Genomic DNA, 15,935 nt, shown 5'->3' with positions numbered 1-15,935 from the left:
ATTTGTTGCATGGGGAAAAACATAAACAAATCGATTTAATTCCTGCATCTTTTCTGTGTTGTTTCATACTCTACGCTATTTTCTTCATTATTTACAAAAACTCCCGTTTAAGTACTCGCTACGCTACCCGTTTCTCTTTTGGTCTAATCAACATGGCAAGTGGGTTTGTGTCGGAAACGGAAATCGCTGAAGCTCGTCGCAAAAGACAAGAGGAATGGGAAAAAGTTAGAACCGCAGATGAGCCAATAGGTAAAGTGTGGTTGAGAAACTTTGTCATGATAAATTTAATCGTGTTGGGGGTTTCTTTCATAAACAGAGGCTCCAGAAGATGAGTATGACCCGCGATCACTGTACGACAGGTTGCAAGAGCAGAAACAGAAAAAGGACAGCGAATTTGAAGAAGCACATAAACTCAGTACGTATTTTATTGCAATATAATGCCCACCTACGGCTGATAATATATCTTTAAACACGATTATTCATAACAGAAAACATGATCAAAGGATTGGACGATGATGAAGTGGAATTTCTAGACTTGGTTGACAAAAATCGAATGCAAGCAGAAAGACAAGCGCAGCTGGAAGAACAGAAAGAATTGAATGAGTTTCGTGCGAAGGTCGCCACATTACAAGAGAAACGGTTAGATGAGGTATGACCCTGCTGTTTCCTGTGCTATTTCTACAGATAAACTAAATAATGCTTTTATTTCCAGCAAATCCAACATCAAGTTTCCAAACCAAAGCCCACAAAATCACACATCACGAGTACACGGTTAAGCCAGAAGCAAATTCTTGCCGGTGTTGTGCGTAAGCGTAAATTGGAACCTGAAAGTGATCCTAAAGACTCAAACAAATCACCTGAGAAGGTTGCACCCACTGCAACCAAACCTGCCAATGAAACCGATAGTTCAGCGAACGCAACAGTCAAGAGCAGTGCGGCAATGCGCGTCATCGGAATACTGCCGGGTATGGGATCGTACAATTACAATGATGATGATTCCGATTCGGACAACAGTTCAGAAGATTCGGATCTCGATGACAGTCACGAGTACGATTGGATAGGACGGAAGATCCGCAAAACGTGCGAGGGTGGTAACAAATGAATAGGGCAGTGGGATCTAGGGTCCAATGGTAAAGTGTTACATTGTGAGTCAAAATATGAGTGAGCCCCTTCTAAGTTCCAGTTCGAGTTGGCTAAATAAATGTTCAATTGCATCCAAGGTCTTTTCAATTCCTTAAAACTTAACCAACTGACTAAAGACAATTGAAGGATAATTGAAAATTCCTCATTTTACGATTTTCCATACAACAAAACAAAACCGTTACTTTCGTCAGAAAAAAAGATCTTGACATTCGTGCTATGGGTGTCGAAATATTTGTTTCCAGTCTCTACTAAGTAACTAAGTAGTAAGCAATTGAAAACAAAGTTTTGCATACTACGACTATCGCAAAACTGAACAATTTTTATTTTTCATTTTTTGACAGCCAAACATTTTCGCACAGTGGGCTTGTCTGGAAATTTTTCAATTGGGTATTTAACGAAAAATATGCCGTACGCAGCATGCTGTCACTAACACTACGCCGCAAAGCCAGCAAGCGTACAACTTGCAAAACAACAAGAACAAGAAGACACACGCGAGCTGGTCGGCCTGCTGTCTTTTTCTCGCGTTATTTTTCTTGAACCACGCGAGCGGTAGGACGTACGCAGGGTTTAACGCATATTTCTTTCGTGCAGAGTTGTGATAGAAGGTTCTCCTCCAGTTGCATTCGGATGCATACGGGGACGCGATAAAGTACGGCCACTGTTCCATTGCAACTGTAAACCCGGGTTTTTTTTGTTTTATTCCCGTGTTCGTGCATCGTGAGCACAATATCGGAGGTAAAATTCACTGTTTGACATCATCCCATTTCCGTCTCGTGTTTGGGCGTATGTATGTGTGTGTTTGAGTAGTTTGTTGGTGTGTTTCTCGCAATAGCACCACGGTAGTCAGCAATATACGCAACCTCAAAAGCCAGTAAAGGGTCAAACAGTGGCTAGAACGGGCTGGAGAAACTTTGCAGAAACAAAGTAACCCGGATGGTGAACTTTTCCAGGCTACCGTATTTGCGGCTGTGTGAGTTCAGATGTGTGTAGATTGCGATCGTTTTATTTCGGGTGTTTTTTTTTTCTTATTTGTTCGTGCCAAGCGTGTGCAGTATCTCTCCATCCGCATCCCGTCATGTGTTGTGTTGGGCCCCCGCATAAGTGTGTGTGTAGTTGTGTGCGTATTGCAATTCGTCGTGAAAACCGTGAATTCCGGCGGCAGTAGCCGCAGTAGCAGGGAGTTGCAAGGCAACGCCTACCAACCGATCCAAGCAACATCAGCCAAGTCAATGCCATTGCGGCCTGTGAATTGAATATTTGCTCACGAAAGTGTATGTGTGTAGAATTTCTCCGCCATCATTAACTTACAGCACCGATGATGATGCTGCTGCACTCATGGAAAGTATGCTGGCCCAGCGTACTCAGCACCCGATGACGATGACGGCTCCATTCTTTGCTTTTTGTGCGTTGGTGGTGTGTGGTGGCGTGTACGTGTGTGTGTGCGAGAGTGATGGAGACGAGTGAAGAAAGTTTTTTTTTGCGTGGGGAGTAATTTGTAAAATGTGCAAAGAATTGTGTATTACAATCATTTACATCCTAAGTTGGGCAATGTTTTACGCAAAAAGTACCCAAAGGGTGATCGCGTCGTTCCGTGTTGGTAAACGGACCGTTTCGACGTAGTGTGCCTGATCCTCGTGTGTGAGAGAGTGTGGGGATCGTTTTCACTGGAGTGAGAAAACGTGGTAAATGTGAGAACACCCTTTTCAAGTAGTGCGTTTCCTTCTCATCGCAATCATCCTTTTTGATTCAACAATTGTTTTGTTTTATTATTTTGAGTTAAAAACACAGAAAAACGCTCAGCTGATGTGCAGGTGAAATGTTACTCTGGGTAGTTCCGTGCCCCTCAGGTGACTTGGGAAGTGAATCGAAAAGTGCCTTCCTAAAACGGACGACCAAAATGTCTCCGATCGTAGTAGCAGCGTAGAAAGCGCTTGACATTCGCTCCGTTCGAGTGAACGTGATGGAAAGCGATAAAACAACGGAACGACATGGGAAAGAGCGAGAGCCTTTCGCGAAGTCGATGACGATGGAACGTTGTTTGGTGGGAGTGTGTGTGTGTGTGAGTACAGCACTATCCGCCATCGATTGTGGAAGGGTGTAGATGTGTGTGTGTGCGTGGTGTTTCATCTCTTGGATTGTGTGCGTATGTGAAGCAAATGGGAACGTGTGGGAATGCTGCAGGTATTGCCTTCTCTTTTTAAGACACAACCACAGCCAGCCCGATTGTTTTGCTGTCTCTCTCTCGCTCTTTCGCACACACTATCCATATAGACACCGACGCGGTGTGACTGTGTGCAAGTCACATTGACCGTCAGCAACTATAAGCGACTGTGGAGGAGTTGGTGCTCCCATGCATCCCCATACACAAACACTCACACACTCACCGCAATGTACAAACACAAATGCACGCGCACACGTACTGGAGCCGTTGACAATGGTGGAGAAACGCGTCTGGCTCTAATTACAAATGAACATTTGTCACTACTTTCCGACGATTTTCGATCATGGACCGATCGTCGACATGATTTTGACACCTAGATAAAGGAAATTTGATAATCTTTTGGCACTTTTGATTGTGTTGCCCAGACGAGGGCAAATGTATGATGGGGCCCGTGTAATGAACTCACCCCCACATACACACACGCGCGCGTTCATTGACGTTTTTTATGTTTAAGATTCCGCCAGCGTAATGCTGTTATGTTCCAGAAATGTTTAGATCATCGTACGAGCGATCGAAAGACACTTCCTGCCAAAGAAGTCAAATCGTGCCCGATCGTACGGACTATAAATGCCTTCTGCTAGTCTTTTTTCCATCCTTTGATGTGAGTCCATTGGATTAAAGTGAGCATGTGTTGTCCACGGTGAATCATCATGTCAGCAGGCTAAAAGAGGATCTTCAACTTCATATTATCGTTCTCCACTTAAACGCTGGAATGATCTTGCAAAGCCATAAAATGTTATTTGGAATTCGTTACAAAAGGAATTTATTTGATCTTGCCTTGTCTAAGACAATTTTTTTATCATTTCGCCCGACAATCGTTGGTTTTATTTTTTATGTTTGCTGTTGTTTCGTGTTCATGTGTAGCACGCGATCGTCATGCCATGGAAATTGCCTGTGTTAGTTAAAACGGGTGGTCTGGTCCTCTCGGTACGCATACGTGAATCCATCCGCTGTGTTCTCTCTGTTGCCCTCTTTGCGAGCGACAGAAGAATGCAATTTAGCGCGCAGTTCTATTCTGGCCTTTAAGCCCTCCCCGCTGCTGCAAACACAGGGAAAAAGGGCTATACAAAGAGTACAAACTGGACGTTTGCGTGTGTGTGTGTTTGTGTGCGTGTGCCTGCGTGCTAACGCTAGGTTTTTTGTTGTTATTTTTTTTGTCCCCCACATACACACGCGATGTGCTGTAATTTTTAACTATTAATTGAAATTCAATCAATGTGTGTAGCTGGAAAAGAGTTGCCCTTGATCTCATTTTCGCGCCCGGGAAAAATGAAGTCAAAGCTACAAAGATCGATCTTCAACGGCACGGTTTCCATTGCGACGGTGCTCAGAGACAATGTAAACGTCAACGCCATCACATACACACTGACCAGTTCCATAGCAGCAACATTGCCAACGAGGTAGCGTTTGTTCCGGACAACGGCAGCATCAAGATCGTATGCAAATTGAATGAATTTAGCACTGAACCGGAAGAGCAGTGAAAATGGGAAAGACATATGCTGCAGATAGCGCACTACGGGGGTGCTATCTGCATCCCCGGATCAACGGGTGGTTCGAATGGTTATGGTGTCTGCCAAAGAAAAATCTTACATATATTTACATTTCTTTTTCGGGTTTAAAAGCTTAAAATACCAACATGGAGAGAGGAAGGGATTTTCTGTGCCGATCGAAAAGAAACATTGATATGAGAGTTCAACTCTCAATTCTTTTTCAAGGTTTTGTCGATTGCATGAAAGATATAGCATTTTCAATGATTAGCATAACCTTGTGAATTCGAAATTAGTAACAAAAATCACAATAATAAAAGAACTTTATCGGCTGGGTCGCCCGGTGTCAATCTCATGACATGACCAGCTCATCGGAGCCTGGTGAGTCTATTTCGCTGTACGACAGTACAATTCGCCGTACAGTTCGTAAAGTTCGTCATTGTAGCGGTTCCTCCATTGTCCTTCCACACATACGGGATCTTCCTTCTCAGCATATTCCTCTCGAACGCGGCTAAGTGTAAGTTTCGTCAGTTTTGGACAAAGTTCATGTCTCACAGGCGTATGTGAGTGCTGGAACTACATACGTTCTTTAAAGTCCTAGCCTCGTTTGTCGTTCGTCACCCCTGCCTAAGTTAGTTTCTCGTACAAAGTTATCAAATCTTTGACTTAAAATCAGATTTTTGTATTGTATTCCAGTCATTCATATGAATGCTTAGTAAAACATTATTGGAAACATTACAAGATTCTCAAAGAAATCGCTAGAGATTCTCGAATTTTAGAAGATTGGATAATTCTTCCTGGGTGAATTAAGGGAGATCTGATAGGTACTAGGATATCGACATAGTAATAGGTATTGGAGTCTTCGATGATCTAACCTGCATAACAACTTTGCAATGCTCATTAGTAAGTTCAACTTTATAATACGCAACAGCAATTTCTAGTGTTGTGCTTAGTAAATATTTTAGGACGAGTCGGTAATATGAATCTTTAGTGAGAAGTTATTAAAATCAGGAATTGACTCTCAAAAAAAAATATGAATCCTTAGAGCAGTGACGGATCATGTCCCTTGCAGGCCTTAAGCGGCATGTTAAATGAGGAGCGGGCTACATGAGGAACAAGCTTGTACGGAACATGACGGACAAGGATTCATGAAGCTTTGTAATAGAGATTTAGTTTGGTTCATTCAGTTCATCGACTCATTCATACCTATGAATCTAAATCAGATTCGCCCCACCATTAGGTTTTCCTATATATATCAAACATGTTAAATGTTAGTTGACGAAATGTTACCATAGATTAGCCTGCGGGATTCAGCAATCTTTATTATAGAGAAGTCATGTACAAGCAGATCCAGAAACCCTAATAAAATCCATAAATAAAACTTGTGGAAACCCTTCCAAACAAACTGATTGAAGGAGTGGTAGACCCCACAATCGAAATAGGTCCTGTACTAAATACTATTTTTTCGCTGCGAACTAGACGTTGTAGGGGGAAATTATAATGATCTCACCAAACTTTGTGTGTGTGTGTGTATTATATGTAAATGTTACTATTGAATCATTACACCACCAAATGCGTTAATTTAATTCCCCCTTGATGGATCTGCAGCTAATGCAAATGAAGATTTCATTCACACATTTTTTTGTTGTTGTTGTGTTCACCTTCACTTCAATAATTGCCCGCGCACCGTTGCGTATAGGAAATTTTCGGAAAAGTCAGAAATTAATAGGCACACCCACCCACCACACCAAACGAGTGTTGCGATAAAATTATCAAAAAAATGAAGAAAAAATAACACCCCAAGACGGGCAGTTCTTCGCCCCGCCCGAGCGATCGCGTCGATTTGCTGATGATCACAGCAGTGTGGTGAGTGGGGTGACTCAAGTAGACACAGGCGGGGATGGGGGGTAGGTGGCAATTAATCCCCTCTTCCCGGGTTCACTCCGCTGATAGTGTTGCGGTACAGTGGAAACCTTGAGCGAAACGGGAGTTAAAAAACATTAAATTAGATTAGATGACCCCTTCTTACGTATCGGCACCAGCGGTTGGGGGGTCATCGTCGGGCCCATTTGTGAAAATAATTGCTTCTTCTAATCTGCCCCTGCTTGCCGTCTTCTTTTCCTGCCCCCTTGGCCGGTGGGTTTCCATACGCTTGTGGAGCAGTCTTAGCACTATTCTTCTCACTTTGGGGCAATTGTTACCCCAAACCCCACTATCAATGCCGATTGTTGATTGTTGATGACGATAGTGCCCGATGACGCCAAAGGTGAAAGTAGTGGTAGGCTTAAGATAAAGCAGACAGCGACACAAGATACAAAAAAACTGCACAAAATAGTGGCAGTAAAAAATGACTTTTCACCCTTCCCCCATTTAATTCACCCCCCTTTTTCACCTTCTTCCGTTAACAGTTGTGTGCATATGAGTTAAAGGTTGAGCCGGGGGGTGGCTTCGGGTGCAAATAAGGCATGGGTTGGAAGTTAAGGCTGTGCGCATATTTGCAACACTACTCGCACACTTCCGAAGGGGAGAAAGAGAGCGAGGTACATGGGGTTAGTAAAAGTGCGTGCGTGCGTGCTTTGGGCAACCGTTCCCACCTCTTTCACCCGTCGTCTACCCAAAGGAAAGTGATATCGTCAGTGCACACACCACACCACCATCAAATAGTTGTGCTGTATGTTTTTGCCTCCCGAGTGTGTTGCATGTGTGATGATTAAAAAAAAAACAGATATTTTTACTCTCTTTCTCTCTCTCTTGCTGTTGGAAAATCTACACATTGGAGAGAGACGCCAGTGTGAAATGTTAGATGTGAAAATTAAGATGAAAATCTGTCGATGGATATGGTTGAGAAATCGAAAGTTGACCGTCTCGTTCCGTGGTGTGAAATTAGTCAGATCGCGCATACCTCGGCTGTGTAAATGTGTGCGCGTTCCATTTTATCTAAGTGTGTTTGTGTGCGCTAGTGGATGGCAAAACTTAGTAGGCTCGCCTGTGTTTGCGTTGGGTCGAGTTTACTAGCCAACCACATTATGGAAGCGGAGTTGTGGGTGTGTGAGTGTGTGGCGACGTTTTGTGTACGATGATCGAATGTCAAACGTGACAGTTGGTCTCTGTCATTAATACACGAAGACAGAAGGTATCGGGGATTGTGAAGCTACATAAAGTAAAATTAAACAGTGAAAAGATAGTGAAACTATCATTAAATTGTGGTGTTTGTGTGCGTGTGTATGATAATAATTTCCTGCATTATAATGATTACTTCTAATTCTGTTGTTTTTCTTTAATGCTTTCTTTCCTTGTGCATAATAGTAAGGTCCAGGTGAAGGTCTCAGCACCTTTACGGGGCATCATATAGACGTGAACCTACAGTGTACTTTCAGCTTGCTGTGTGTTTGTCTTTTTTGTATGTATGTGAAGTGTATGTGAATTGTGCCGTGGAGGACGTGTCTCCTGGTTCACCCGGAGATACAGATTGTGTCCAGAAGAAACTGAACCGTACCCTTAGTGGCTGCCCTGGCCCGGTAACTGGAAGGGGTTCGCTAAACGAATGCGGAACAGTACCGGGCGGAACAACGGTGCGTTATTGTGCGGGAACGGTGGAAAGCGCAGCGCAACGAACACCTTCCGAACGCCGCATGAGAACTTAAGGTACCGTCGCCACTCCCCTCCCGGGGACGTCCGTGTCTGCTGAAGCCCCCGCCCGTCGGAGTGTCCGTGGGAAGGGAAGGATACGTAGTTTCGACCGAACCTTCCCAAGCAACGATTACGCCAACGGAAATAAAACTACGCAGCAACGCACACTCGTACACTCACCCATTACAACATAAACAGCCGAAAAGGACACACAATCCGTGCGGGGATTGGTGCGGCTTCCGCGAGCGCAGCAGGATACATGGAGAATAATCTGTCTTCCAACGCTGGACCGCCTGAAAGGTAAATACCGTCAATTGTTTCAGTGGCAACTAACATTCGTGGGACCCTTCAACCTTCTTTGATGTAACTGGCACTGGAACTGGCAACCCACAACTGTAACTGGCACTTTAGTAGCTAGCACTCTGCTAAGTTAGTAGTAGTCTTTTTTTCTCTCCACTGTTTGTTAATGTTAGTGTAATGTAAATAATGTTTACAATGCAAACAATGCACGGTTTATTTTAATGATAACCACTTTTGCTAAATAATTTAGTGTAAAATTGAGATTTGACTGAGTTGTCACCGAGACAGGGTTCTCACATTCCAAAAAGAACAAACTTGTTTGCTAAGCAGCTCAATTCTGGAAGCAAATTCCGGGCAGATTAATAAAAAAAATCAATATAATAATACGTATCGTCTCCGATAAGATATCTAATGTAAAGATGTTACCCATTTACTGGGTTGGAATATACACACATAAAATACACACGATGGCTTATCATCGGTGTGTATTTCTGCGAACTTTAATCAATGGCAATCGTCTGATAGCTGGCAACGGAACTGACTAGCCCTTTTGTCGTAACGCTTGCACAGATTAAGGCTCTTTGGTGCTGATGTTGCTATTGATGGCCAATGAAACATGTATTTACTTCTTTTCTGTTTATGTCGTAACCTCGATTCCTCCCTTACAAACTTCAACTTGCAACCTCAAACTTCCTTGCAACTTTATAGAAAACTGCACAATTGTCGCTGTAGATTAGCGATTTCTGAGCTGGTCAATAAAAAAATACAGACCACTGCGTATGATAAGCTATCTTATGTAAAGTGTTTACCCATTTCCGGTGCTTGCACAAACGATCGTTAATCATCGGTATGTATTTCTACGAATTTCAATCCAATACCTTTCTTACAAACGTCCGATTACTGACCATTGAACTGACTAGCCCTTATAACGTAACAATTGTACAGATTAAGGTATGTTGTGTTGATGTTGATGGCTAACGACCTATGTATTTTTTGTTGTAAACCCAATCCTACTCTTACGTAAATTGTTGGTTGGTTCGTAAAGGACATAGCATTTTGACATAAAGAATGTCGCAAGGGATAATTTTTGCGGAACTGCAATTTGAGAAAAATCGATTGAAATTTGGAATTTTAACTTTGAATTCAATTCATTTGAAACAATACGTAAATCTGATTATTAAAATAATACATTTTTAAGTTTTTTTCGTTAAATATTTTTGTTTATATTTTAAGCATACATGGAAAACATGGCCCAACCTGGTTCAGACCAGCTAGCAAAATTATTTGTTTTAAGGTTTGTCAAGCAGCTGTCCAAAGTTTTTATCATGAATCAACATAATCCTATTTGTTCCTAGACTTAACTTGACTAGTCATCTTTTTTGGGAACTGAAAGCGGATAAGCCGGGAAACGTCAAAACGCATCCAAAAAAACTGGCTTATAGTATAATTCCGGCCATTTGGTCCATCTCCAAGTATATTACAGTACCATAGAATAATATTAAAACCCATAAAAAATCAATACAAAATCACTGCTCTCATCATTCTCCTTTCTTGAGTAAAGATTTGCGGAAATGCCTTGCAACGGAAGGTGTAGATTTAGAGAACGATGATATAATAAAGTGTGAGTCGTCGCGTACGTGTTAGCTTACCCGGAGCCCTCACTGTATCTGAGATCATCCTTTTGTAAGATGATTTGCCGATTGCTGGAAAGTTCGAAAAGCAAATACACCCCGTCGCCGTGCACAGCTTCTCCACCATCCGTATGTCATCCGACAGTCTCCAAGCGGTTTGTAATCTTGACCCGATTTTTCCGTCCATTATGTGGGAGCTTCTTGTTTTGTTTCTCTTTTTTAGTGGGAACTGTAAAGAAAATGCTAGCAAAGGGAAAGCAAGTTCATTGTGAGGGAAGCTGAGAGTAGCATAAACAAATAACAATGGAGAAGAAACATTGCACCACTGCACGAAGCATTTTTTTCAAAGAAGTTGCGCCGATTAAAAATGGATCAATCGTTATTTTCCGTTCGCAAATGTTAAACTTTCATCTGTGATATTAACAAATATTCGAATTACGATGAAGATATTTGTTTTAAAGAAGGTTTTCGTGGATCAATTGCAATCGCTATATTATGCATCATGTTGTGGACCGTGCTTTTGTTTACAAATCTGTAACGAGTCACACCAGCCAACTCCTTTTCGTAACAACTTTGCGCTTGAGTCATCACTTTGTAGTCGTGACGTGATCATTTTTTATCCTTCATACCGCGAGTCACCAACTTGGAAAGACACACAACGCGGTGCTCTGCTGTGTTTGATTGCACGCTGCAGACCTCAATCTCCCCGGTGATCTCATTGTAAGTTTGGATCGAGCGCTGTGTGGAGAAGGACGATTACGCTCGGTCGGCATCTCGCGGGTACTTTGGAAACTGGAGATCCGAGAACAACAACACAGCCAGGTTGATGGGGAGGAGGGGGGGAGATTGCGCGAGATGTCGTCTGAGACGACCACCGTATTTCACATGACAAATCCCGCGGTGGCAACGAATTATGTACGGCTGACAGTACAATTTCCATTCGATGACCATTTTTCTGTCCCGTAGGGGACAGACAATTTCGCACCACCGTCCGGTAGGTTCATATTTTGCACAGAACGTGAGCGAATGTTAAAGCTTGTTTAGCGGTAGTTTGTTGTGTATGCGCGGGTTGGGTGAGAAGATGAGTGTCAAAGCGTACTTGCTACTTGCTCATGTGTTAATCGATTCTGTAGCTTCCCGTCCGACACGGATGGGAGGTTGGAGGGCCGTTTTGGAGCCTGACTGTTACATTGAAAGTTAATTAGCAATATGGTAATCAAGGCAGGGATTACGACTACGTCTGCAGTAGTAATGGCAATAATGGCAGAGAAAGAGTGTGTGAGTTTTAATATGGAGTCAACTCACTGTTTGTAGTTCTTGAGAGATTTGCTTATCACAGCGATTAGTTAAACCTCAATTTAATTTAACCATTATTATTTCACTCGTTTATGTGTTGAGTGATGCTGAGTGGCAATGTGCTTCATGTAACTTTTGAGAAGAATCATTCATATCAATCTGTAGTGAGGAGTCATGGCAATCAAAAATTTACTCTCAAAAGGTGCATGAATGCTTAGAGCAGTGGCGGATCATGTCCCTTGTAAACCTAAAGCGACATGGTCGATGAGGGATGGTACAAGCTTGTGCGGAGCATAACTGAATTTGAATGCATGAATCTTTGAATTAGAGATTATGAATCTTCATTCATTCATTCTTCATTCACTCAGTTCAAACAATTCCTTCAAGATTCATAAATCTAGATCAGATGCACCCGGACACTAATTTAGATCAGATTCAACTCGGAAAGACAATTCCCAATCCTACTCTTTCATTCCTTTTTAGCTGATTCATTTACCATTCCTGAGTAATTTTGACAACTGTGAGTGAATCTGCTCGCAAATAAATGCCACCGTTACTAAATCTTAGCAAACTCACTCGAGAGCTCTCACTTATTCCAGAATTGTTGATGTCACTTGCTACCTAAGAGGGATAGAAAAAATAATATTATTTAAAAGAAATCTTAACCTTTTTCTTCGGCACAAAATTCGAAAGTATCTCTTTACAACTACGCTACTCTATTGGTGTAGTGTGTGTTTCGCTGTCCAAAGCACAACCTTATTCGCTCTATCTAGAACGTGAAACTCGTGGCCCAGCAAACTCGTTTTCCGTTGCCTTCGCTCACACACGTGCCTAGATGCTCATGTGTGTTATTGTTTTTAAATTTCCTTCAGCCACCCTCCCCGCCGACTGTTAACACCTCCTTCCTACTCGGCGCATTATTGGCGTCGGCCGTCACAAAGAAGCTATGGCAAAAACTAGAAAAACGAAGAATGCATACTAAGGCAATCGAATGTTGGTGGAATCATATTGTGTGCCGGTAGTGCGGTGCTGCTACTGGTGGTGCTAGCATTTTTATTCGTGATTGTTCTGTTGGTGTCATATGACAGCGGATGAACAGTGCATTGCACGATGCTGGAATGCATTGTGGACCCGCGTATGGTGGTAATGTGTATGAATCATCCAACTCTGCGATTGATATGTCGCTCGTCAAGGTCTACATGAAGCATATTTGCACGACCACGCCATCGATCAAGTATGTCTAAGGACAAGGCTATTAATTTTGCCGTCTGGTAACTGCAGTAGTTAAATGAAGTAGTAGCAGCATGAAAATAGTAAACAATTGACAAACACTTTCTCTTTCTCATGGCAATAAAGGACCCCCCTCTCCCCCCTCCCCCCCTTTCTGCGTAATGATCACACAAGGGTGGTTTCGATTTAACAGATTCTGCTGCAATCTCATTTTGTTCTGTAAATTAGAAAAAAAAAATTGCTAACCTACTCTACCATGACCGACCGATAGGCCTAATTTTTGGGACGCGTAGCAGGTGTCCATCGTACCGTCCAATATTGAGCCATCGGCGCCCCCACCAAACTGTCGATATCCGTGTCCGTCCCTTTCGTTCTGTGCCGACCGTTGTTTGCTGGTGGGTGACGGAAGGCAAACACAACCGCACAGTAATGGCCGAAAAAAGGGGCCATTTCTAGAGTGACAAATGGTGGTGATAGCGGAGCCCTATTCCAACTTCCCGCAAGAGAGAGAGAGGGTGCAGGGTGGTGTAACACTATGCTGCTACTTCGCACGGTTCAGTGCTGATCATATGGAGAGGAAGAACGACAAAAAAAACCATCCATAAACACAGACCGCCACGTAAAAAGGGAAGGAAGGAAGTTCGTTAGGTGTATCGATAGAACGTCGTCGACGGACGGCGCTTCTGGGAACACGCGCACCATTATCTCACCGAACCACACCCAGTTCGGCGACCGGCAAGGTCCCGGCTGGTGTGTGCCTCCCTATCGCAAAAAAGAAAATGCATGGCACGTGGGAGTTTGGCGGGCGAGATTGGTGGACGGAGGGCCCTCTTGTGCCCTGAGGTAGTTGGGATATTTTATGCCTGCTTGTTTCCTTTCGCTTCGAATGCGGTTCATTATGGGTCAAATATCCCACATCAATTATTGCCTGGCGAGGGAGGGAAGCGAAGGCGAATAATCGATTTTTATTGGAAGCGGGGAACATCCCAATTTTTGTGATGTTGTCTTCATTAAACCGAGCTTAAATACCTTTTTGTAGCATTTAATGTGATACTGAATTAATCTTTTATTTAAACATTTGGTTGAAAACCATACCAAATAGATCACAAATGGTGTCGTTTTTGTTCTAGTTAGATTGAAACATTAAAGTCAGTATATTGAAGTTGGTATAATTCGGTGGAAGTAGCGAAATTAGTCATTTGCATATTCCATTAGACAAATACATATGTATGATTCATAGTGTTGTGCCTAATGAATCGTTTAAGTCATTCATATGAAGCTTTTGCATTGAATAGATATTCATACCATTTGAAAATTCTCATAAGTTTGACGAATATTTGAAGAATTGCAAAAAAATCTTGAATCTCCAAGGATTTCTGGCGTCATACTTTGTTTATAGCAATTGCTATTGTTCATTGAAGAGATATTCAAACGGCGAGGCAACTCCCAAAATGTTTACTAATACACGAAGTTTTTGGAGATTTCGAAAAATTCCTGAATTTCCAAGGATTTATGACCTTACTCGTTTATTCATTGCTCTCTAGGATAACGTTCCTTCATTATTTCGGCTTAAAAAGTCATTCAGTTTCATGAATCGCATTCAGTTCCATCGACCACTAATGATTCACTGTGGCAAAATAATAGCCACGATTAAATGGCGGACAATAAGACTAATTCCACAGTAAGCCCTGGATGTTGCACTTTAATTTGGGAAGAACACAGCAATGGCTCCAACTTTAGCTCATAAAATCAAAAACCTAGCAAAACAAAACCAAATATCTGTCATGAACTTCAAAAACTTAAAACTGGTGGTACACCTAAAATTCTAAGAAAATCTTGTTTGTGCACTAAGCTTTCAGAAACAAAACAGCACAATCAAACCTTTTCAACAAACCAAGAAGTACTCTATTGGCAGGCCGAATAAAATAGGCAATTCGATACTTTGGTTTGCACCGGTGACATAATCTTCCAACATGACAGTCGAGTACGATCACAACTCGGTTGACAGTCGCGCACCGTACCGTTACCATTTTACCGGCATTGTCAACGATGACGACGTCGTTGCTGGACCGTTTAATTCCTACCCAGATTGCACACATCTGTATCGTCATTCATAGTAGACACAATTCTTCTATTAATCCGCATGCCACCGGTGGCTCCCGGGGGGAGTGTGGCAGGGAAAAACGGGTAAATCAGCGTTAGCATATTACACAGCCCGTTACTCGTCGTTACGCTTCGTGCAATTGTATCTAACCACGGTCAACGGTAAGTGCACTTGAGACGAATGGGACTACTAGTACTTCTGTACACATTTATTGTCGGAACAACTACTAAAAGCATCAATGGCAAGCGACAGTCAGCGAAGTGGATGTTAATCTGCGTTGTAAATCGATATCGCCTGTCTGTGATGTTATTGCAATACAAAAGTGTGAGAAAACAAATAAAACCGCAATAAAATCGGTTTGAATGCAAAAAAAACCCTCAACATCGGCACCATTATAGTGTGGGATTTAATTCGATCGTATTAAATCCTATTGCTAATTGCTGGAACAATTGGTCAAGGTGGGTAGATTATACAAACAGTAGCTAAAGCTTGCGTAAAGTGTACTCTGTGCTAGATAAGCTTCCCAAGTACCAAATCACAGAAGCATGACAAATTAGATGCAAAGCTCTTAAAGAAATGAATATTTGAGACACAAAAACAAACCTTCATTAGAATTACCTATTTACTGAGATTCAGATAAGGGGGACTTTAGACAGGGTAGTAAAGTAAAGGTGGAATGCACTTGACCTGCACACATCGTTGCAGAAGACGTTTTTGTCCCATGTGTGTTTCCATGTCGCCGGTCGGATTAAGGTAGAGCTTTCAACGGTAACCGATGGCGTCATCCGTCACAAACGTTTGGCACGACGACCATGCATTTGCTCCTGCAGTGCCATGGTCGAGAGAGAGAGAGTTGCGTCGAGAGAGCATGGAACAGCGAGCGCAGCAATGAT

General features: G+C 42.5%; 1 protein-coding gene across 1 annotated transcript; it reads left to right on the top strand.

Moving 5' to 3' along the window:
- The first annotated feature begins 152 nt into the window (after positions 1–152).
- On the top strand, positions 153–1,102 carry LOC128707710 (PSME3-interacting protein). Its single transcript, XM_053802668.1, has 4 exons — positions 153–249; positions 317–415; positions 489–649; positions 713–1,102. The coding sequence occupies exons 1-4, from the start codon at positions 153–155 to the stop codon at positions 1,100–1,102; spliced, it is 747 nt and encodes a 248-aa protein (XP_053658643.1).
- Positions 1,103–15,935: the final 14,833 nt, after the last annotated feature.

The sequence above is a fragment of the Anopheles marshallii genome, chromosome 2 (assembly GCF_943734725.1).
Source record: "Anopheles marshallii chromosome 2, idAnoMarsDA_429_01, whole genome shotgun sequence".
Lineage (NCBI taxonomy): Eukaryota > Metazoa > Arthropoda > Insecta > Diptera > Culicidae > Anopheles > Anopheles marshallii.
This window is presented reverse-complemented; position numbering and strand designations above follow the sequence as displayed.

Coding starts and splice junctions, on each gene's coding strand:
- LOC128707710 (XM_053802668.1), top strand. CDS start 153: ATGGCAAGTGGGTTTGTGTCGGAAACGGAAATCGCTGAAGCTCGTCGC. Junction 250..316: donor AACCGCAGATGAGCCAATAG/GTAAAGTGTGGT, acceptor TTTCATAAACAG/AGGCTCCAGAAGATGAGTAT. Junction 416..488: donor TGAAGAAGCACATAAACTCA/GTACGTATTTTA, acceptor TATTCATAACAG/AAAACATGATCAAAGGATTG.